The following is a 25675-nucleotide window of genomic DNA, read 5'->3' as shown; positions in this document are numbered from 1 at the left end:
TGTTGTTTTCATCCATTCTACTACTTGTTATCTATAATAAAACATCTAATAAATTAGTCTATCTTCTTCGTATAAACGGTAAAAGCTCTGTGGGGTTCTTGTGGCTTCAAGACGACTTGACCATCCACTTTGTAATCTTCATAGTTCAAAGAGTAATACAGTTCGAATCCCAGTCTCTTCACCGCACAGACAGTGAAATAGCTTGAACAATCAACAGTGATAAATCCGCATCCTCTGTCTTTTCCTATTTGCCTGAAAATAATATTAGAGTCAGTGTTTCAATGTGACTGTTGTTGAATATTGAAGGTTTTGACAAAAAATATCAAGCTATTGACGTGTAGTATCGAGTTTGATATCAATTAGTTCCAATGGAAAATGTTTCTCTATATATATTTTTTATTTGTCTGCGTCTGTGAGATTGAAAGTGTTTACCTAACTGATCACAACGTTCATGCAAATATTTTTTCCCAGCTATTTTTTGTTTCGGGAGTCTATAATGAATTTCAGAAATTGTTCCTTGAAAATCTTTGACGACTTTACAGGCTGCATCCAGTACCATTCTGTCATGTAGACACTCCAAACTCAAAAGTCCACGGCCTCCCTGTTGTCGGGGGAAGTACAACCGTGGAACGGATGATTTGGGATACAAACTCCTATAGGGATGCATCATTTTTCGGGTCTTCACGTCGAGTTGATACAGCTCCTCCCGAGTCCACTTCACTACTGCAAACAAGTAGAGTAAGATTGGAACGGCAAGCATATTTGTTGCAGTAACTTTGTTCTTCCCCGACAGTTTCGATGACCAGATCTGTCGAAGTTTGTGCTGATACTTGCCGCGGAGAGAGTTTTTCACTGCAGTTACCTCTTGTGAGTGGCGTTGTTCCACCCCGAGGTAAGTATACGTCTCTCCGGCATCCAGATGGTGTAGGATGCTTCCATCTACGAGCTGCACATCCTCTCCGTAGTCCCCGCATCGTCCTCTTTTGAGATGAACCATTGCACATTTGTCTATCTCGAATTTCATACCGATAGCATGCGTGTACTCTTCCACCACCCTCAAGGACTGATGGAGATCCTTCTCTCCAGAGGCATAAAGTTCAAGATCATCCATATAAAACAGATGGGTGACCTTGTTCCTCTGGTTTCCGGGGGTGCCACAGTTATACCCTCGAGTGTTTCTGAGCGCAACGGATAATGGCAATAGTGGGATTCAGAAGCGAAGGGGACTGAGGGAATCACCCTGAAATACACCCTTTCTGAAAGTGACCCACCCTGTTTGGACTCTTGCTTGACCAGATGTTATGGTGAAGCGAGTTCGCCAAAGTGGTATCAGTTGTTCAATGCATCTCACTATGTTATCGGGTACCGCAAGGCATCTGAGCAAATGCAAGATGAGCTCATGCGAAATTGTATCAAATGCCTTACGGTAATCGATCCGGGCCGTAGAGAGGTTACGCTTATATTGTATCGAGTCCTGCGTTACACATCTATCGATGAGCAGGTTCTCTTTACATCCAGCGACTCCTCTCTTCGACCTTCTCTGCTCATATATCTGTTCGAACACTCGGTCAACTGCGGTGAGTATTCGTGTGTATAAGATGCTTGTAAACAACTTATAACACGAATTCAAGCATGTTATCGGTCTGTAATTCTTAGGAATCGACAAATCTCCGCTTTTGGGGATGAGAACGGTCCGCCCCTCGACAAACCAATTCGGAATCGGCTGCTCTCCGTCCAGCCATGAGTTGAAAACTCTGGCCAGATGGCGGTGGGTACTTCGTAGTTTTTTCCACCGATAAGTGTTCAGCCCATCTGGGCCTGGAGCAGCAAAGTTCTTGGAACAAACAAGGGCTCTTCGAACGTCATCCGGGGTTATCGGGTTGCGCAGTTCATTGAGCTCAGGCTGTCGAGGCTCTCTGTTGAAAGCTTCGAACTGCGCTAGGGCTGGAGTGTCTAAGTTGAGTGGCTGCGGGTGTTCATAGATATCCTTCCAGAAGGATTCCACCTGATCAGCAGTCGGCGGATTATCCACAACACGTGGAGGCTCTTGGAATACGCGAGGTTTTTCGCGGAACCTAAGATTTTCCGCGATACTTCTCGCTCGCCTCACTAGTGACTTCTTAGCAGCCACTAGCATTCGTATCCTATCAAGGCAATGCTGTTTGGTGGTCAATAGCACGCCTTGGCTTAGAGTGTGATGGATACGTCGTAAATTGGCAGCTATTCGCCGCACTGCGGGCGTGAAAGGCCTATTGGCCGCCCTGTAGTCCATCACACATTGGATACGAGACGCGTGTTGTCTCGCCGAAGTGATCTTTGCCTCCATCTTGTGTACACGCCGTTCAATCTTCCGAACCGCAAGTCCGGGATTTCGTCCTTCCGATTCGGAAAGCGATTATACGACGTTATACACGGCGGTGTTGATTTGCCAGATGTCAGCCTCTTCTGTTAGAACACTATGAACCTCCGCATCCAAACAAGCCAGTTCTTGTGGCTTCAGGGGCCTAATTTTGTGGAGCGCCCTGCGTGTTCTGATTGTCGTCTCCATTGGTGGTATGGTGCGAGTCTCTTCTCCAGCCGTGCCAACGGTGGTAGAACTGCCACTTCTACCACTTCGTTAGCAGGCTGGGGAGGAGCTATATAGCCCTGCCGTCGAAGATAGGATACGTAATCCCTAAGATTTTGGCCGGAAAATGCGGCATGCTCCGGATGTGTTTCACACTACAGAGCATGCAATCTCACCATGTACCCTCTTCGCGCGGGCTCACTACTCTCGTAGCAATGCATAAGGCTATCTCTCAGCTCATGCGTCCACTCAAAGCGTCCGTTGTCGTTGCCAGGGTTGTCGTCGGTAGGCAAATCATCGTTATGGGCCCCACCACCTTGCCTCTGACCCCTCCGAGCGGGTCGATTGTGGGGGCCTCTTCCTTGATTATTGGGAACCAAGTGTTGGGTCCACCGGGTGGTTAGCCCTTTGGACCCACGACCGGCACCGGAGGGAGAATGGAGTTCTCCTTCCCGGGTGCGCCTGGGCTGCCGGTCCGTCTGGTTTTGCACCAGTTGCTCGGGTAAGTGGTGTCGCAACTCACCAAAGACCAAGGGTGTTAGTGACCATCCCTGCTTATCATTCATTATTATTATAATAATAATAATTATTATTATATTATATAATGAACATTCAATAGCTGTTCTTGGACATTTTGCTGCTCATCCAAATGTTCTCATCCTAAAAATTGTGAGAAGAACCAGTGTGTGCATAATGTTTGTGAAAGATCACCAAGAACTGAGAAACATTCAAGTCTTATAATTATTCTACAAGACGATGCGGATCAATTAGTCTACTTAGGAATTCAACAATACCGTATGAACACCATTCTATGTAGGCATCAAACATTTCAATTATTCATCTATCGAAATGAAAAAGCACATCTGGTATTCAAATATTTCCTTATAGAAAACTGTTTCAATATTATGAACGAATATTCAGATAAGGAATAATCTCTATTCTGCATGTACTATCTAGTTTGTACTTCCATTTTCCACAACAATGGTTTAGCATATAAAAATTCAAAAATTTCATGTATATATGATTTTTTAGAAATATTTTGTATGACTTTTCCAATATCATGTATTCGATTTGAATTAAAATGAAAGATTAATTATTAATATTATTATCAATGGCCTTCTTTGAGTATTTTCAACTTCCACAATCTGAAAAATGTGATGAGAACTTTATAAACGTGTAGAAAAGGCTAACTTTTCAGTTCACTCCGATAAGTTACTGCGTAAATTCAAAGTATTTTTCACAAAGAAAAATGTTCTAGTTATAAGTAACTTTGCCATATTACCAATATGAATTTTTGTCTGGACATTGCCAACATAATATCTCAACACACCAGCGGCAGCTCGTCAGAGGTGACAAGGAAGGGTTAGCCTCCCCATAAAATTTGAGCCTATTCATCGCAATAAATTAAAAGATATTGACAAATAATTGATATTACTTTTTTCTGAAAATGCTTGGGCATCATTACATCACCATTAATTTTTTAATACAAATACATAATATGCCCGAAAAAACACAATCACTCAATACGTAGTACGTACCACACTGTATCCTTCATCAACAAAACTCAAACGCACCGCCCATGAACGAATAATGAAGAAACCATCAACCCGAAATAATAAATGCCATACGTTGATACGTTTCAAGGGAGCCAAGCCTCCGACCGCTTTGAAAAACACAAGCTATGCGAGACTGATCCAGCCAGCGACATACGTTCCGATTTGTTATTTTAGTTGCAGAAATTATAGCGTTAGAGGAGGCTAGCCTCCAGTTGGTCTTCGTTAGTATACGACTGCGTTTGTTTTTGATTTAATTATTTGGACAAGATACCGTGACGGACCGGGACTGAAAATTTTTTCGGTAAATCGTTTATGTGTTTCTTGATAATATTTGATATTTGTGTATAAAACAGGCAGTATTGTAATATAGCAGTGTTTTTTGTTAATATTTTTAATGTGTTTTTGAAGTGTTTTCTTTCAATTTCAAGGTGCTTTAAGGTTTTCACTTTTCGGTAAGTTTTTTTTCCATTTATTATGAATAAGTTGGACGAAATTAAAAAATCTGACGATATAGTCGATTGGTTGCTGACAAATAATTTTAAGTCTTTATCTTATGATAATAAATTTCACATTATTAAAACTCTGGAAAGGCCTCAACCAAATTTGATTTCAATTAAAGCTTCAGATAATCGACAAAATCGAGAATTTAATATTAGTTGGTACGATAAATGCGATTGGTTAACCGGCTCCATTAAAAGAGAAAAACTTTTTTGTTGGCCATATGTTTTATTTTCCGTCCAAACCAATCACCAAACGTGGTCTAAAATAGGATACTCCGATTTAGAAAATTTACCTGGTTCTACAGAAAGACATTTCAAATCTAAGGAGCATATATTTTCGTCTTGTTAATTAAAATTGTTTAGCAAACAAAATATAGCGACAGCTTTAGATACAGCTCATAATTTCTTTTGATAATTAGGTTAGGGAATATCGGTCGAATTCAAAAATACTTATCGATTTTACGACTTATTTGGGTTCCCAAGAATTAGCTTTTCGCGGACGCGATGAAACCGAAGATTCGATTAATCGTGGCAATTACAAGGAACTTTTGATGTTATGGGGCAAATATGATTCACAATTTGTCACTTTTTTAAACGGTAGCGTTTTTTCGGGCACCTCAAAAACCATCCAAAATGAGCTTATAGACAGTGTGGCATATATTATTAAGGAAAATATAAACAAGGAGATTGAAAGTGTTCCTTTTTTTGCATGGGAAATTGACGAAACTATCGATATTACCTGTACATCGCAACTTTCAATCGTTTTTAAATATGTCAAAGGTGGTAATATGGTAGAACGTTTTATGGGTTTTCATGATGTTTCATCTGGGCGCACAGTTGACGATTCGTTTAATTTTTTAATTAGTACGTGTGACACCTATAATTTTAGGCAAAAGTTAATTGCGCAAACCTATGATGGGTCTGCGGTCATGGCCGGCCATTTAAATGGTTTGCAAACTAAAATAAAGTCCATAGCTCCTCATGCACTTTTTACGCATTGTCATGCCCATGCCCTAAATTTAGTATTAAGCAAAGCGTGCAACAACATAAAAGATTGCCGCGTATTTTTTTCAAGTTAGTCTGGTTTTCGGCATTCTTTTTAAAATCCACCAAAAGAAACCATGTTTTAAATGAAATATGTGGTAGTCGAATGCCAACTTTTGCTGTTACGCGCAAATCAGTAATACCAGTGCTTTCAAAGACAAATTGATAGATGTCTTTGATTTTATCCTAAACAGTGACGATTTTAAAACCGACGACCAAAGTCTTAAGGCCGCCATATACTGCAATGTTGCCCGACAATTTTAACCGTGGCGAGTAAAATTGTTCGTGCAAAATTGCAGTGTGTGGCAAGTACTGTGTGTGTGGGCATAGCAATCTTAACCGTCATTCATCGACAGCGAAAACTCGTTCAAAAAGGGTGTGTTTCTTGCAAAAATAATTCAAACATGGATACAAGAACTTGGAGCAAAGATTTTGTAATAGAGTTTATTGAGTTATATAGAAGTCACCCTTGTTTGTGGAATGTAAACTGCAAAGAATATAGCAACAAAATAATGAAAAACAAAGCGTACCAGGAATTAGTGACGAAAGTACAACAGGTAGACCTTGATGCGACGAAGGAGACTGTTAAAAAGAAAATAGATTCCATGAGAGGACCAGTAAAAAAAGAAAGGAAGAAAGTAAATGATATAAAAAAATCCGGCGTAGGAAGTGACGCAGTATATGAGCCACATTTGTAGTATTTTACACATTTCCAGTTTTTAGAGGATCAAGAAGTTCCGCGTCAGAGCCAATACAATATTGAAAGTGATCAGGAACTAGCAGAACAGGAACATTTACAACAGGTGATAATAAAAATATATGGGGTATTTTCTATGTTCATGTAAGGAATTGTTCATCTTTTTGGAAAGAAACCAAATATTCATTTGCTAATTGTAATACCAACAAATTGAACAATTATTTGGGTTTTCACAGTTTGAACATGTTGGAGATAAAAAAAATATATTAATATTTATGTTATAAAATTACAGTCAGGAGAAGTTAACTTCTTTTTTCAGATTTTCAACCCGTACTCGGTGAAATTGTTGCACATTTGAAATGGTGAAACTGAAAATAAGGTGATTTCAAAGAAGTATAATGACAAAATTGTATTCAAACAACGTTGAAACTAAGATTGTTTGAAAGTGCTTGACAATGTTTATGTATAAGAAGAAATGTTCAGGACTTCCATTGTCCAAAACGGAAAGGCATGAATTCTATGCTCGAACAGATGAAATTAAATTACTGTGAAATTATGAAGTACAGAAAATTAAAACTGCTGAAATAATTAAACGACATGTTGAAAATAAAATAAGTAAAGTACGTCTTTTTGTAACGTCAATAAAGTTAACAAATTAATATGTGATAATTGCTGTCTTTTTAGCAGCCAATTTTTGGACCACCTGCGACGTTTTTTTCTATTTTGCCTTTTTATCACTCATGCCGCTGCCACTGCTAGTTTATGTGCTCGTTTCATCGTGTCGCTGTCCAAACTACCTGCGAACTGGCTTTGTGATTTGACAATATATGAACGCTTCATCCCTACAATTTTACTCGCCACGGTTAAAATTGTCGGGCAACATTGCAGTGTATGGCGGCCTTTAGGGAGGCGAGAGGTTTCAAATATATTTTAAATGATCACAAGTTTTTTTTCTTGTTAGAAATATTTAAATTAATATTTGAACATACCGATGTTGTTTTTTCTATTCATCAAAATAAATCGACAGAAAATAATAATAATAATAATAATACCGTCTTTATTATCTTCTATAGTCTATTTCAAAAGAGTGTAGAGTAATAAATCATGAAGTGTCATAAAATTTGCCTAAATTTCGTTGTCGTCCATGGGCGTAGGCAAATCTTAGGATTATTAAACTTAATAATTAAAGTAAATTAAAAATTACAGACATAGATAATAATAAAAGGCCATTTTTGGGAAGTAATTTGGTCTAAAACTAAGTACCTACATGTATTTAGGTAAGTAAAATTTCTTAAAAAAAGAATCAGATTAATTTTAGTGGTTCTTGTAAACTTATTTAATATGCAATTTGGGTTCATATACTTGAGCATGATTTCTCAAAAAAGGGTTAACACTTAGTTCCGAGGTGCCATGTCATTATAATAATCCCTTTTTGACCCTGCCCACCAATCATGCAATACCTATTAAACCCAGGTAATTAAGAAAAAGGGTTTAAATATATTGTAATGGTGTCTTAAACATTAGAGTTATAATAGTAATTGTTACTACACCAATTAAACGTACAGTGATATTGTGATATAGAAATAGTGAAAAAGTTATAAAATGGGGACATTTACTCCAAAGAAAAGAAGTGTAAAAAATTCTCCGCTATCTGTTTGCGAAAAAGTTATAATTTTAAATATATATGATTGCATAAAACACGATCACCCTAGTTTGTCTGTGCAAGAAAGTGTTGAGCGATGTGCCCGAATGACTGGAATTGGACAGTCCAAGATTTTTAAATTATTGCGAGAAAGAAAGATATCAGGCCAGGTAAGTCCATGCAAGAGAAAATCAGGAAGACCAATAAAAATCTTAGATGAAGACACCAAATGTGACATTCGAAGAAAAGTTCATTCGTTTTATTTTAAAAAGGAAATACCCACTCTTGAAAAAATATTTATCGAGATAAGCCAAGATAACTATATTCCTTTGATATCCAGAAAACTTTTATGGAAAACTTTAAAAAGTATGAATTTTGCCTGGGAAAAGCACAATCGAAAGGCACTATTACTGGAAAGTGATGAAATTGTTTGCTGGAGACGAAAATATTTGACAACTATAAAGCAGTACCGCAGAGAGCAAAAGAAAATTTTTTATCTTGATGAGACGTGGATAAACGAAGGTTATATAGTCAAAAAAATGTGGCAAGATAAAAATATAACAAGTTCTCGCCAAGCTTTCATAGAAGGCCTTTCGACGGGTATTAAAGTGCCTTCGGGAAAAGGGAAGAGGCTTATAATTGCTCACATTGGAAGCGAAGACGGATTTTTAAAAGAAGGTTTGTTAAGCTTTGAGTCGTGCCGGACGGGAGATTATCATGAGGACATGAATTCGGATGTCTTCGAAGACTACTTCGGGGAAATGTTAAAATTTCTTTCAGCTGATTCGGTCGTGGTTATGGATAATGCAAGCTACCATTCAAGGCGCTTAGAGAAGGTACCAACTTCAGCTTGGAGAAAGCAAGAAATTATTAACTGACTGTCAAATAAAGGTATTCAGTTTGAGACGAATTCAGTAAAGAAGGAACTACTAGCCATAGTAAAACAACATAAATCTCGCTTCATGAAATATGCCGTAGAAGATGTAGCAGAAAAGTATAAAGTAACTGTGCTGTGCCTACCGCCATATCATTGCGAATTAAATCCTATAGAACTTATATGGGCACAAGTTAAAGGATATGTTGCAAGGCACAATACCACATTTAAAATGAAAGATGTCAAGGTATTGTTTGATCAAGCCATTATGGAAATCACATCAGAAAACTGGCAAAAAGCAATCCAGCATGTTTTAAAAGAGGAAGATAAAATGTGGGAACTGGACAACTTGGTCGATCAGGTGGTTGACCCTATAATTATAACACCAGGGGATGATGACAGTTCTTCGGATGAAGACTATACTGATGTAGAATAATTTAATTGAATTGTAAATATACTGTAGCGGGATAAGCAATCTGGACAGAGACCAGTGTATCAGTGACAGTGACACTTTTGCTTAGGTTAGGGTTTAGAATTAAGGGTAGTCTGAATAATTATTTTCTCGGAAGGTTCTCGAAAATTGTACCTAGTAATCTCTAGAACATTCAATTAGGGTATAAATAGAGTGTTGTTAAACGTTAAGGGAAGTTCACAGTTTTAGTATTGTTCAAGTGTCAAATTGTAATAACGTATCCAGTAAAGTTCTTGTCGTTTTTGTGAATAAATTGATTTAAAGTCCCCACAAGTGTTTCAATACGTAAAGTTCGTTCGTGTGTGTTTGTGAGTATTTCCCGATTTCGGTTCGTATATATTTTATTGTTACATTTTATATTTTTTTAATAACACTGTTCTGCTGTATTAAATTTATATTTCCTTTAATATAATTTTTATGAATGCATATTCTTTTGGCAATTATCCCACTAGCGCGCCTCTGGCTCAGTATTTATCCGTCGATAACAATGGACAAATCCCTTAAAACAGGGTGATACCTACCTGCTCTTTATGAAACGACATAATTTTGCAATGCGGACTAGGGAAGTGACAGAATTTATTGACGGATCACCCTGTAGCGCTTTTGAATACTTAATGAGATTTTATTACTCTACACTCTTTTGAAATAGACTATAATACATTCAAATCAAATTAATCATGTACAGTTCATATATTATAAGAAGACAAAAGGCGAAGTTCAATTTACATGATGACAAGTCATCATTCAATTGCTCTTCCACTAAACCTCAAAAATGTCGCCTAGTACGCAAACGAATAAACAAAAAGAATTTTTAAATATCTTAAAATATTATGACTATTTATAGATTTGTAATAGGTAGGTAGCTATTGGGTCATTAATAGTTTGAAGATAATAAGAATCGTTTGAAATTAATATTAAAATGATTGAAGTCATCTCGTTTCATGGGCTCGGAAATGTCATTATAAATTGCACAGACCTGGTAGCTGAAACTCCTTCTAAAGAACTCTGTGGGAAAGGATGGCGGAGTTAGTCGGCCTTTATACCTTACATTAATATTATGCACATCAGTTCTAAAAGTGATTTTCTGGTGTAAGTAAGACGGCACTTTACTATTAATTATTTTGTGAAACAAAGTTCCGCATGTAACACTCTCCTGTCGTTCATATTTAACCGGCCGGTATCCTTCAGTTTATGTGATATTCTTTCTGTTCTTCTGATACCAAAAATTAACCGTAGGCAGGAATTCTGAACTTTTTGTATCTTTTTCTTGAATTGGTTGGTTAAACATGGACCATACAAAACATCAGCATAATTGAATATAGATAAAACTAATGATTCGCACAAATTCGCCTTCACCTTCATGGGTAGGAAATTTCGGTGTCCATATATAATTTTGAGTGAATAATATGCACGCCGAATAAACTGAGTAACCTGGCTTTTGAATGTCAAGTCCTTATCTAAAATGATGCCCAGGCTTTTGGCTTCTGGGACAACCCCAAGTACATGATCATTTACTACTACTTTCACAGATTTGCAAATATCATTTCTAGGGCCTTTTGGTCCGAAAACAATAATAACCTTGGATTTACTACAATTTAGTGATCAGAAGCATTTTTCACAAATAATTTTAAGTCACTATTGATTTGAGTACACGCATTATCTATCATTTCAGGTGAGAAGCTATAATACAACTGGGTATCGTCTGCATACAAATGTATATTACAAAATTTTAAACATTTTGCAAGTTGAGATGTGTAGATAGCAAACAAAAGAGGGCCCAAAATAGAGCCCTGTGGCACTCCACATGTCAACTTCAAATATTGTGAGCTGTTTCCTTCTATGGTAACCTTTTGTTGACGGTTGGTGAGATACGATCTGATTAGTGATATAGCATTTTTAGAGAGTCCTATATAGCCAAGAATTAATAACATTAAATCGAAGTTAATAGTATCGAACGCTCTACTGAAATCAAGAAGTACCAATACTGTATTATTTTTTTCGTCACGTGCTCTAATAATATCGTCCACTATATGCAACAAAGCACAACTATGTCCTTTACGAAATCCGGATTGAGTTATTGGAAGTATTACTCAAAACGACGATTGAACAATTCAACATAAATTTTGAAGAATTTTAGAAATAACGATTCATTTTTAATAATATTTTCGGATCAATTGATTTAACTCTCGAACCGCCGGCGCCCGCCGGCGAAAAACCAATTTAGAAGTTGTTGTATGTAGCAAAGCAAGAGATAGGGCTTATAAAGCATTTAGGAGTAGCATTGATGTAAACGAAAGACAATTGAACTGGAATATATATAAAAACCACAGAAATGAAGTGGTGAATCTTCTCAAAATAAAAAAATTAAGTTATTATAAAACAGAAATAGATATTCAACGAAAGTCATTTTTTGTGGAGGAAAAAATCAGTTTTTCATCGACCTTTTTTGGGTAATTGTTACCTTCCACAATCAGTTGTCAATCAACAACAATGACATAATTTCATATTTCAAAACTTCCTTTGACATCTGTCGAAGAAGTAAAGAAATAAGCTATCAAAAAAGGAATAACTGCGAATTTATTCGAATTTTTTATCCATTTCTGAAGACGGAGGCAGATTTTTTGGCCTCCCAAACGTATAAGATAAGTATCATTTCTTAATAATCTTTTTGATAGGCAAAATTGTTAAATACGACAAGTTACTGATAAATAGAAGATTTTTCTTTGTGAAAAATACTTTGATTTTTACGCAGTAACTTATCGGGGTAAACTAAAAAGTTTGCCCTTCTACACTTGTATAAAGTTCTCCTTTATAATTTTATATTTTTTTTAGATTGTGGAAGGTAACAATTACCCAAAAAAGGTCGATAGAAATAGATAATTGTTCAAGGAATCCGAGAAAAATGTGGAAAACACTCAAAACTCCTATCAAACCTAATAATGCACCTATACCTACCCAAATAATTTTTGAAACAACAACAGCTAATTTAGATTACGACAAGGCTGAAATGTTCAATTCTTCTTTCATTGATAGTATAGTATCAATTAAAAATAGTATTCCCTTAGCACACCCTTGGTCAAACCATAACCTTCTAATGAATGAATGCACTCTGTTAGTTTTTAGGCCTTTAACCTTCAATGAGCTGAAAATTTTAGTAAATAGTTTAGACTGCAAGTGCAATTCAGATATTCTGAATGATAAAGTGCTGAAAAGTATCTTTCATGTGATTGGTCCGATAATTTTGAACTTCATCAATACGTCACTTACTACTGGTGTTTTTCCTCATCAGCTTGAAACAAGTACAGTTATACCAGTTTCCAAAATAATGAATACAAACGAGACTATCAATTTCCGACCTATCAATACATTACCAACCTTGGAAAAAGTACTTGAATTAGCTGTGTATGATCAAATTCTTGACTACATCAATACAAATAAACTTTTGATGGAATACCAATCAGGGTTTAGAGCTGGTCATTCCTGTGAAACTGCTCTTCAAGTAACACTATCCAAATAGAAAATTGATATAGATGCAAATAGGTACATTGTAGCAGTGTTCCTCGATTTTAAACGACCTTTCGAGACTATAGATATTTCAATTCTACTTATGAAACTACAGTACTATGGTTCGACTGGCAACGTTTTCAATTGGTTCTCTAGTTATTTACAAGAGAAGTCACAGTGTACTAAAGTATACAACTACATTTCAACAAAAAAGCCATCAATACCGGTGTTCCACAAGGTAGTGTATTAGGTCCGTTACTGTTCATTTCATATCTGAATGACATCAATCATATTCAGGACTGTGAATATATAAATCTCTTTGCAGAGGTTTGCAGCTTAACGAATGCTGTCAGAAAAATTAATAATATGCTTATTAGAATATCCGAATTTCTCAATATCAATAAAATGAAACTCAATATGAACAAAACCAAATCAATGATCATAACCACTCAATATAAATATAATCTAATCGACAAAAAATCCATAAACATAAAAATATATAGTGAAACAATTGAATTGGTTGAGGAATTCAAATACCTCGGATTTATGATAGACAACACTCTGAGCATAAAAAAACATTTTGATTACATTCATAACATAATTATTTAAAAAAAAATCTTCTTCACAAGAATTAGTAACACGTTGACATTTGAAACATCACTAACAGTCTATAATACGATAATTCGACCTCATTTTGATTAATGTCCAACACTTCTCAACCTTTTTGATGCAAATTCTATATCCTCTTTGCAAAAACTACAAAATAGATGTATGCGTATACTCCTAAAATGTAATAGATACACCCCTATAATGACCATACTTCAGGTTCTCGATTGGCTATCTGTAAAAAACAGGCTTTCCTATTTTTCCATGATATTTATTTTCAAAATTATTACTGGAAAATTTCCTACCTATTTCAACCAGTTCATAACTTATCAAAATGAAATCCATGATTACCCTACACGAGGGAATAAGAACTTATATGTTACCCGAACAAAATATATCATGACAATGAATTCTCTTTTCCACAAGGGTCTACAATAAACTTCCCAATGATATTAAATGTAGTGACTCCATTTTAATTTATAAAAACCGTCTAACTAAATATCTGAAAGAAAAATATGTTTGAGTTTAACATATCTTCCACATTTATATCAGCTTTTCAGTTCATTGGTTTATCGGAAGTTGTACACTCCATCCTCTGATTTTATTTATTTTTATTATTCTTGTTATACTTTTGCTTGTATTTTCAAAATGTGATTGTTATAACAGTATTATATATATTAGGATTCCTATATTAATAAATGCTCTTATTGAGATGTCAATCATGTGTGGTGTCGGATCCCACAATTTTGACAAATTCTCAATAACGTATCATAAAAAATAGGCTGGGATGCTCACCGTGATGTGTTTCAGGTTCCCAGTTTCGACACATACTCATTAGCATATCAAAAATTTGCTGGGATGTTCATCGTGATGTTTTGAATCCAAATTACAGGAGATATATTTATCATTATATCAAATATAAGATTTACAGTGCTTGACGTTGAATTACTTCGTATGCCCTTTGTTACACTACTCAAGTTATTCGAATAATAATAATAATCTTTATTCAAAATAGACATCCTAATATACAAATGGTAATATGATTGTGAATATTAAATAAAATTTTAGACGAAATATATAATATTATTAGATGTTAGATATAGTATTAGATATAACATGCGAAAATAAGAAAATGTACTAGTGGGAAAATGGACAATGAAAAGAAAACAATAGATGCAGATCTTAATCTAATAATTCTGTGATCGTATATATTCCATAAGGGTGTGTTTAAATTGTTGGAGTGAATTGCTTTTTTTAATGTTGATAGGAAGTTTATTATAATTCAATAATCCCTTATGAAATAACGAGTTCATTGTTCTTGAGTGACTAGTTCTTGAAACCCACAGGTCACTGCTACCTCTTGTAGGATAGTTATGAATTTGATGGTTGGAACTGATAAATTCATTGAAGTAAGGTGCTATTTGACCAGTAAGTATTTTAAAGATGAAAATCATTGAAAAATAGTATAATCTGTCTTTTATTGTCAACCAGTTCAACGCGTCAATCATTGTTGCAATAGGAGTATATTTGTTGCACTTTAACAGTATTCGCATACCTCTGTTTTGTAGTTTTTGTAGCATTGATATGCAGTTTCCGTCAAGCAGAAAAAGTAAACTGGCACAGTAATCAAAATGCGGTTGAATTATTGATCGGTAAACTGTTAAGTTGGATTGAAATGTTAGTTGACGACTTATCCTTGTAAAGAAAAACATTTTTTTAGAAATTTTGTTGTAGATGTATTGAAAGTGTTTTTTCAGATTCAAATTGTTATCAACTATGAAACCCAGATATTTATATTCTTCAACAATATCAATAGATTCACCATATATATTAATATTGATTGTATTCTTATCAATTGAATTATATTTAAATGGAGTTGTTAATATCATGGCTTTCGTTTTGTTAACATTTAATTTAAGTTTATTTCTGTTCAGAAAGACTGTAATATTGAGTAAGCTCATATTTAGTTTCCGAATAGCATTATCTAAATTAACATCACTTGCTGCGAGTAGTGTATCGTCTGCAAACAAATTTATGAATTCACAGTCTGGAATATAGTTAATATCATTTAGGTATAGTATGAAGAGTAGGAGACCTAATACACTACCTTGCGGTACTCCAGTATTAATATTTCTTTCACTCGAAAATACATTGTTGACTTTCGTACATTGGGATCTATTGACTAAGTAACTTTTAAACCATTGTAATACATTGCCAGAAATACCATAGTATTCTAATTTAGAGAGAAGGATTGAAATGTCGATTGTTTCAAAAGCTCTTTTGAAGTCTAAAAATACTGCCACTATAAATTTATTTTCGTCAATTAATAGTTTCCACTTGGACAGAGTAAGTTGGAGGGCAGATTCACATGAATGCTTTGATCTGAATCCTGATTGATATTCCATTAATAAATTGTTATTTTCAATATATGTACTGAATTGGTTATATACAGCTAGTTCTAATACTTTTTCAAGTGGTGGTAAAGTGTTTATTGGGCGGAAATTGCAGACTTCATTAGTATTTGTAACCTTAGGTACTGGAACTATAGTACTTAATTTGAGCTTTTCGGGAAATTGACCATTTTTCAAAGATGTATTTACAAAATTCAATATAACATGACCTACAACTTCAAAAATACTCTTAAGAACTTTATTGTTGATAATATCAGCATTGCATTTGTTATCTAAACTAGATATGATTGTTCTTAATTCTTTCATAGTAAGCATTTTGAATTTAGATAGTTTGCATTCGATTACTTTGAGATCTATACATGACCAGGGTTGGGAATTAGGAATAGTTAACCTGATGTCTTGTATACTTCCAATGAAAAAAATATTGAACAATTCGGCCTTATCTCGATTTGTGACTGCTTTTTGCCCATCAAATATTATTTCGTCTGGAATGGGACTATTGTTGGGTTTGATCAAGGATTTGAGAGTTTGCCACGTTTTTTTAGAGTCAGATGAACACTCATCAATATTTCGTTTATAATATTCAGATTGTTTAAATTTCAATAAGTTAACTACTTCATTTCTATAGCTTTTATATACTAACCAATTATACTCTTTATCATGAACGTTTAAGCTATTTTTAAAATTTCTATATGCCCTATCCCTTTTTCTTGTTAAATCATGAACCTCGCCATCATACCAGGGCAATTGGTTTTTATGAGGGCTGAAAGATTTCAAGGGAGATATGACATTGACGTGTGTTTTGATATTATTGATTAAATTAAAATAAACTTCGTCAATATCACTCAAGTTCATATTCCAGGTAGAATTCACCAATCTTTCATTAAGCATTTCAAGGTTTTTTTGGCTGAAGTTTCTATAGAATTTGGTGACTGGACAGTATGATGGTTGAGTGGATTTAATTGAGACCGTAACAATGTTATGATCAGTGATTCTGGGAATTTCATGTACTAAACACAAATTAACAGGTGAAGAACTCAAAACGAAATCAATCAATGTACTACTAGTATTAGTCACTCGTGTTGGTTCGTTAACTAATTGCTCAACACCTAAGTTTGAAATAAAATTTCTGAATTTCTCACCGATCTGTCATTAAGTTTTAAAAGATTCAAATTGAAATCACCTATTAATACACATTTACCTTTTTCATTGAAGATATTTTCTGCCCAGCTCTCAAAATGATCAAAAAATGAATCAAACGTGGAACTAGGTGAGCGATATAAGCAGCCTACTAATACAACCTCGTTATGAATCTGAACTTTTATAACTAGACACCAATAAGTCACATCTATAATAATATTCTTGATTAACTTGAAATTGATGTCATTACGCACATAAATTACCACTCCCCCTGAGTGGCGGTTTGCAGAGTCACATCTCACAATTTGATAATCTTCAATTTTGATCTCAAAATCTTCAATATCTTTGGTAGTTCGAGCCTCACTGAGCAATGTAATTGAAGGACGACAACGAACTATATCGTGAACTAATTGGTCATAATTCGCTGGTAAACTCTGAATATTGGTGTATATAATGTCTGTATTGTACGGTATAGTAGGATGTTTGATTTCTAGTTTTTTCCATTTGACTGCTGACTTGGTTGTTTATTGACAATGGTAGGAATGTTATTGATGTATTTGATAGTTTTATCATTATCACCTTGGTTAATTATGTCTGCTAGTTTTTTCTTCACTGATAAATAATAGTCTCTTTGCATTTTGGTTTGATCCCCAAAAATATTGATGTTTGGTATTTGAATCGATTTTTTATTTCTCAGTATGTATAGAGCTTCATCAGTACTACTCAGTACAACTTTCAAAGGTCTATTTTTAGTACCACAGAATTTACCTAATCGAAATGTTTTCTTAATTTTAACTTCACTTGATAGAATACCTAATATTCTATTCACATTATCTGTATCATCTTCAGCCCTGCGTCTTTGATCTTTTTCAGCTGATTCTTGAATATTTGTCACAATTATATTTGCTGATCTGATCTGTCTCTCATGAATTTCTTGGATGACTGAGTTTAAGTTGGTTTCAGCCAAATTATTGCTATTGTTGATAATTTCCTGAAGTTTCCTATTTTCTTCAATTAGTTTTTTATTTATTTCCAGTACTTCATCCAGTTTTGCAATGACTTTGGGAACCTTTTTAAAGTCAATTCTGCAAGAGTTACAAAAATAAATCATGTTGCGTTTTTTTAATGCCAGTACTCTCACTTCAGAGGAACTCAGCTCAACACACTTCTCATGATGATAAAGTGAACAGCAGTCACATACCACAAATGTATCTTTTTCATAGATTTCAATTTTGCATTTGTCACATCTGGCTTCCATTTTGGATGAAATTTATTTAAGGTACACCACTGGATATTTTTTACAGCGAACACCTTTGCTTCAGACACTATGTTTTTATTAACAATAAATTGTTGGTTGCAGTTTTATTAGGTTTTTTCTTCACAAGTAACCCTTTAACAGTCACTACTTAATCAGTTTTGGAGAGTTTTCAATTCTCTATTTACTGATATAAAATTCAAAATTGATTGGCTATTTTTCCTCAGTAAAAACTTGCTTATATCAGGAGCACTTCACTTATAGGTGTTGATTTCAACAATAGATGGTAGTTGATATCATCAGCAATCAATCTGTTAAACTACTATGAAGAATAAACACTATTGTTTTCTCATAAACCTATTCATATATTTTCAAAAATATATTCTCAGTTCGAGTTGAGAAAACGGATAACAGAAAGAATCAAATGAAAAAAGAATCAGTGTTACCAACTTCATTCGGGTTTGAACGCCGTAAAAGTTTGAAACTTGATGATTCACCTACAATTCGAAATGAATGAACCTCTGAAGAAGCCACCTACTCGTGCTGGCAAAACGTTAGGATAGAGTTCCAAAATACGACGGCCTTCAAACCCGAATGAAGATAGTTACACTGAAAAACTCGGCCGCGAAAGCATTAACCGAAAAAAAATAATGTTCGAATAATACACGCATCTTGATGATACCATCTGAGATGCTGGCGAAACGTCGTACCAAGAACTCTTAGCGGGCTAAAAATAGGATGGAAATGGTTTTTTCCGTTAACCAGCTGTCATTCCCTTATGAAAGACAACTCGCTGAAATCGAAAGATATGCAAGCTGAAGTGGTCTTACCTTTCAACATACAATTTTCAGCATATCTACAGGAAAAAAAGTAGATCCAATACATGCGAGTTACGTCATATTCCGCGTCTACTCTAATTTATTTTGTGAAGCCATCCATCCTTCGAAACTTCATATTACTTCAGTCAATAATTTTGTTTCTCTTGAAAGTTTGCCAAACAACATCACTGTTCATGAAAATTTGAATTCAGGTTATACTTACCCTCCACTTCAAAGTTGACGGGGGGTTGGATGCCATTTGTTCTCAGTGGTGAAAAGTCCGGGAACAGGTAGAATGAATAGTTATGAGCAACTTATGTTTCAATTTTTTTTTAGAAAGTCAAAAGTCAATAGACTTATTCGCGAATATTGATGTTTCTATCAATAAACACGTGGAAAAGATCATACAAAGAAGAGTGGTGAGTTTCAGATGTCTGTTATGCCACCAAAATGGAGAAATAAATTGTTGAAGCTTCAACGAGAGGTAACTGAAAAACTATATATTTTTCTAAGGAAACTCATATAACACTCTAGATGAAATCGAAGCTAAGCGAGTGAGTCATTGAAATGATGTTTGTCCATATAGTTATTGACGACAAATAATGTGAAAATCACCCCCTAATTAGCATTCCAATGGAGATGATCGTAACTATTTTACAAATCAATATGATATATTTCAGAAAATCAGCTGGTTTACATAGCTCAGTTTTAAAGAATATCGAGCTTGAAATGAAAAGTGTATTTTGTAATTTTGTAAATCATTTCTTATTTTCAAAATAACTCAAAATCTGAATTTCATCAGTTCGGACTCTTATTGTCTAATATGATATAATATGATTTGAAACCAAAATAAATTGAACAATCAAACAGGAAATGAAAATTAAAAGATTTCAAGCCAAGTTACTTCACGACGTTCCGATTGTTAGTATATACAACTGTCTTTGGGTGATGACTGAAGTTATTTCTCTAAGAGATGACTATTTATAGGCCATTCGAGAGCTGTCACCTATCCTCTCTTCCTTCTCCGCTTCACCGGTTTAGCGGGAGCTGACCCTCTGGCGGGAATTGTCCGTTTTCCATTTGATTATGGGTTTCCTTATGATACGTATCTCTACGCTTGCTTGGCTGAATGCGTTATATCATATTAGACAATGGAAGTCCGAACTAATGAAATTCACCATGAAACATTGTCATCCACCTTCAAAAAAACACAAAATCTATTATTGATGCCCAAAATTTTGATATAACATGTATTCGTCAATGTAATACGTCATATACGTACATAAATGAGGTAAACTGTAAAGTGGTATTTTCTTGTCTATTTTTTCCAATTCTCCACAAAAAATATTTCAAACATGTTGCGACCTGTACTAGTTTGCACAGGTCGCTTGCTGAATGTGACTCATATTCTTCTGGACATAATTTTAGTTTTTAATTGTTTGTTTGTTTTTATTGATCCAATAAAATGACCTTGAAACAGCAATTGTCAATACATATCAAATACATATATAAAATACAAGCATATAACAGATACATTCATAAATAACAAGAGGTATTAAAACAATCTACAGAGTGAACAAAGCAGTAATGATGAAAAACATTTTTTATTTATGCAGATAACAAAAAACTCATCGATTTTATAGGGTCTAATTTCAATTTCGGAAGGGTATTATATAATCTCAACCCCAAACTCCCAATCGAGTTCAGACGTAGAGACAAACGTGTTTTGGGTATGTGAAAATGATTTTTGTTTGGAAGTAGTTGACAATGTTTCATGGCGCATTTCATTAGTTCGGACTTCCATTGTCTAATATGATATAGAATGATTTGAAATTCCTGAAAAAATCCATAAAATTGAAAAGAATAGCTACAAAAACAACATCTATATTGAAAAAAAAACTGAAATCACAATGAAGTGAAACACAAGCAACAATTGAAATTGAACTATCAACAAGAAATGAAAATCAAAAATTATTAAGAAGAAATGGAAATTAGCAGATTTCAAGCCAAGTTACTTCACGATGTTTAGATTATTAGTATCCATAATTGTCTTAGGGTGATAACTGGACTTATTTCTCCAAGATCTGACTATTTATAGGACATTCGAGTGTTTTCACCTGTCCCCTCTTCCCTCTCTCCACTTCATCGGTTTCAGCGGGAGCTGACCTTTTGGTGGGAGTTGGCCGTGTTCCGCTTGATTATAGTTTTCCATATGTTACGTATCTCTACGCTAGCTTGGCTGAATGCGTTGTTGGGCAACATTAATGTGGCTTTTTTGAATTTTCTCCTAAATCAGTGTTCCTCCGTTTGTTCCTAGTTTGAGACCATTTGATGTTATGTTAATGAGTCCAAACATGCTCTGCTATTCCTGATTTGCTGGTTTTTTTTTGTGCTCGGCAATGTGAACTTTCAATGGCCTCTTAATTTCACCGATGTGTGATTTTCCGTACTCGCAGGGTACCCGGTAAATGCAATTCTTGGAATTGCAGTCCGCGTTTGGTGGTCCGGTTTTCGTGAGGCTGCTACGGATAGTGTTGCCAGATCTGAAGCAGGTTCTGATGTTATACTTGAACCCAATCCTTCTTATCCTTTCCGATAATTCTCTTATGTAGGGAAGTACGTTGTGGTGGCTTCTCTTCCTTGTGAGGCTCTTGCTATCTTCTAGCCAAAGTCTGCTCCACCATCACTTTGGAGTAACCATTTCGTTGAAGGTTATCTTTTGACCATGCCTAGTTCCTTTTCGAAACCTTCGTTTGTATTGTCGAGCCCGTGAGCACGGTCTACTAGAGTCTTGATGATTTCTCTCTCGGTCGATTGATGATGGTTGGATTCCTGATTCAGATATTGTCCCGTATGAGTGAGTTTTTGGTATACAGATGTTTCCCATTTAGTGTCGGTCCTCTTCACCAATATGTCTAAGAATGGCAATTTCGTTGTGGATTTCTTTCTCCATTGTGAAAGTAATGGAAGATCTTGCATTGTTGATGTGCTTCAGGAAGGTGTCTAGTTCTGTATTCCCGTGTCGTCAACATATCTCAACCAGACTCAGGGCTTCTTGTGGGCTTCTTCAATTGCCAGAGTTTCAAACCACTCCATCTATATGTTGTCTATAACCCGTGAAAGTGGCTGTCCCTCATCTCGAGTGAAGAATTCGTCCTTCAGTTGAAAATAACAGTTTCGTACACAGCTGCCTAGTAATTCCATGATTACTTGTACTTGTACTTGGTAAGTAAGATCTGCAAGCTTATCCAGATGACCTTGGCATCTTGGCAAGGTCCACGAGGAGAAAATTGGACGATTCAACTCAGGACAGAAATATCAACCTGCCTAGGAGCCTATGCGACTGAATTTCAAGCGGAAATCACTCTATTGAATTGTACGCAGGGAGATTGGAAGAATCCAACCTCATACACAAGTCAATAAAAATATTCTCGGGCAATCAAGCGTCGTTGAAAGCTCTTGGCTCCTACCTAGCAACGTCTAAATTGGTAGCAAATTGCTGAAAACGACTCTCCTCGATTAGAAGACTCAACAGATTGTTTCTGATCTGGATTCCTGGCCATACTGGCCTGGAAGACAATGAGGCTGCTGACTGCCGTGCTGCAAGCAGCTTCATCGGACCAGCATTAGCATTCCTTTAGACTTTGCCAAACAAACATTGTATGGTAAGAAGATTCATGGACTTCTGGCAGAATCTTCCACTCCAAAGCGTTCATTCACCCTTCGAAGCTTAATACCAAACAGTTGTTGGACTATAGTAAAGATGAACTACGATGTCTAACAGGCCTTCCCACAGGACACTGTCGTTTGAATCATCATATGCAGAGGCTCGGACTGTCGGAAGACAGTGTGTGTCGCCTCTGTTTGGAAAATGATGAAACAGCAGAGCATATACTTCGTGCCTGCCCCGCTGGGGCACCGAATCAGGTTCTCAGAGTTTGGCAAAGCCGTACTCTTACCATCTGACCTGAAAGACCACTCACCATACAAACTGATCCGCATCATTGACAAGCTGGGTTTATTTAGTCGAGTGTGAATAGGTGTGATCCACAAAAAACCCTTGCGGGTTGCGGTGGGGGTCGAATAGACCCACTCACTTCAGACCTAACCTAACCTATCCTAGTGAGTTCATGATAACTTGTATCGGTAAGTTCGTTCTATCTTCCAGGTCCCCATCTTTGGATAGCTTCATCTGTATGATTTGAAGTGCTTCTTCGACAGGAACGTTGGTGTAGAGGCTTTCCGAAACTGATCAGTTGATCTTGCTCTGTGACTTGTATTTCGACAAAATGCCTTGAATTCTTCACAAAAGATGATGTTTTTCCTTGCAGTGATTTATTATTGGTAGTAAAAATCTGGACAAGTTTTGAGTAGCTGAATCTCCGGAGCTAATGATCGGTCTAAGCGAAATATCTTTCTTGAGGATTTTGGGTAGTTCATACATGTGAGGGGGCTTACTGTGGTGCAGTGTTAGCGATGATCTCTCTATTTCAGAAAGATAGGCTTGGTATTTTTTCAAATTTGGTACAACTTTGATGCAGTTCGATCTTCTGTTCGTAGAGATTAGTATACTTCACAACAATACCGTTTTCCTTAGCAGCAGGTAAGATTTTGATATTGCTATCTCTACGTAGAGCGTTCAGAACTCTTCGTTCTTCATTGCTGATATTAGATATTAGAACTGGTTTTCGATCTAGCTGTTCTCTGATTCTCCATCTGAATTCCTCTGTGACTTGACCTGATCAATAAGGAAACTGGTTGATTCCACTGCACTTATTATTTCAAACAAACGTTGAATACCCGGTACGTACCCGAAACCAGCAACTTATTATGAGGAAATGAGAAGACTGGTCAAGCTTACAGACAAAGAAACTCACTTCAGTTTTTGTGCAGGGCTAGAGACAACAATATTATATCCAGGAGTATAATGTTGTTGTCTCAGCCCAGCACTGATGAGGTCTCAAATTAATTACCACCATTGGAAGAAGTCAACTCTGATGCAGGATGCCACAGAACGATTTGAAGAAACAAGAAGAGAGACCTTGGAAGAGGATCATGGACCAATATTTGCCAAGATTGAAAGCATGTTCTTGAAGATCCGCCAAGACATGGAGAATACTCACAACAGAAACTGAGGAAAGTTGGTTGGACCGAAAATATGACAGTTATGAAAACGTCAACGTCATCAACATGAGTTTCCGCCTGCTCACGCACATAGAGGAATCTTTGTTGAGAAACGGTCTAAATTTCGCCATTGCGCCAACATCAGTGCCTACTTTGGAAATAATGACTGCAGTGGGATCCACCAGTTCCCTGATCAGATCGAGGCGAAATAATTCAGAGATCATCTAGATCCAGAACCAGTTCCAACATATAACATCAGCAATGAAGAACGAAGACCTCTGAATGGCCTACGTAGAGATAACACCATCAAGATCTACCTGCAAATAAGAAAAGCGCTACTGTTGTGATGGGCACTGATCTCTAAGAATAGAAGATCGAAGAGGTTCTTCAGAAAAAACAATACACAAATATCGTACGGGACCCTACTGCATCAATTGTGAAGAATTCGAGGCATTTTGTGCAATCGAAGTCGTAGAGGAAAATCAACTTATCATTTTCGACGTGAAAAGCCTCTACACCAACGTTCCTGTCGAAGAAGCACCTCGAATCATACAGATAAAGCTATCCGAAGATGGGGACCTGAAAGATAGAATGAACTTACCGATACAAGTAATCATGGAATTACTAGGATGCTGTGTATGAAACTGTTATTTCCAACTGAAGGACGAATTCTTTACGTGAGATAACGGACTGCCAATAGGATCGCCACTTTCACCGGTTATATCCATAATATATATGGAGCGGCCATTGAAAATGACCACAAGAAGCCCCGAGTCTGGTTGAGATACGTTGACGACACCTTCATAATATGGAACCATGAGAATACAGACCCAGACACCTTCCTGAAGCACATCAACAACGTAAGTCCTTCCATCACTTTTACAATGGAGAAGGAAGTCCACAACGAATAGCCATTCTTAGACGTATTGGTGAAGAGGACCGACACTAAAAAGGAAAATATTGTATACCGAAAACCCACTCACACGGGACAGTATCTGAACCAGGAATCCAACCAGCATCAACCGACCAAGAGAGGAATCATCAAGACTCTAGTAGACCGTGCTTTCGGGCTCTGTGGTACGAAGGAAGGTCTCGAGATGGAACTAGGCATCATCAAGAATTACCTTCAACGGAATGGTTATTCCAAAGTGATGGTGAAACAGACTTTGGTTAGATGACAGCAAGAGCTTCACAAGAAAAAACATCCGCCACAATCAGTACTTGTACTTCCATACACAAAAGGATTTTCCGCACCCTGCGAGTGCGCATTGCCGGACACAAGAAGAAACCAGGAAATTAGGAATAGCAGAGCATATTTGGACTTATCAGGATAACATCAAGTGGTCTCGAGCTGAAATCATCCACAAGGAGGAACACTGGTTCAGGAGAAAAAAAAAAGAAGCCGCATATATATTGCCCAATTACGCATTTAGCCAAGCTAGCGTAGAGATACGCAACATATGGAA

At 36.1% G+C, this 25675-nt stretch overlaps 1 protein-coding gene across 1 annotated transcript in view; it reads right to left on the bottom strand.

Annotated features, from left to right (window-relative positions):
* Nucleotides 1–25675, bottom strand: part of LOC111509399 (arylalkylamine N-acetyltransferase 1) — a 44533-nt gene continuing 18858 nt past the window's right edge. The window contains exon 3 of the mRNA XM_074186677.1: nucleotides 1–252. Within this exon, the coding sequence (XP_074042778.1) occupies nucleotides 54–252 (199 nt within the window). The 3' untranslated portion in view covers nucleotides 1–53. The remainder of the gene's footprint in view (nucleotides 253–25675) is intronic.

The sequence above is a fragment of the Leptinotarsa decemlineata genome, unplaced genomic scaffold (genome assembly GCF_025532065.1).
Source record: "Leptinotarsa decemlineata unplaced genomic scaffold, Ldec_3_MD MMD2_P_RNA_scaffold_4, whole genome shotgun sequence".
Lineage (NCBI taxonomy): Eukaryota > Metazoa > Arthropoda > Insecta > Coleoptera > Chrysomelidae > Leptinotarsa > Leptinotarsa decemlineata.
The sequence above is the reverse complement of the archived record's forward strand: the minus strand, read 5'-3'. Positions and strand labels throughout refer to the sequence as shown.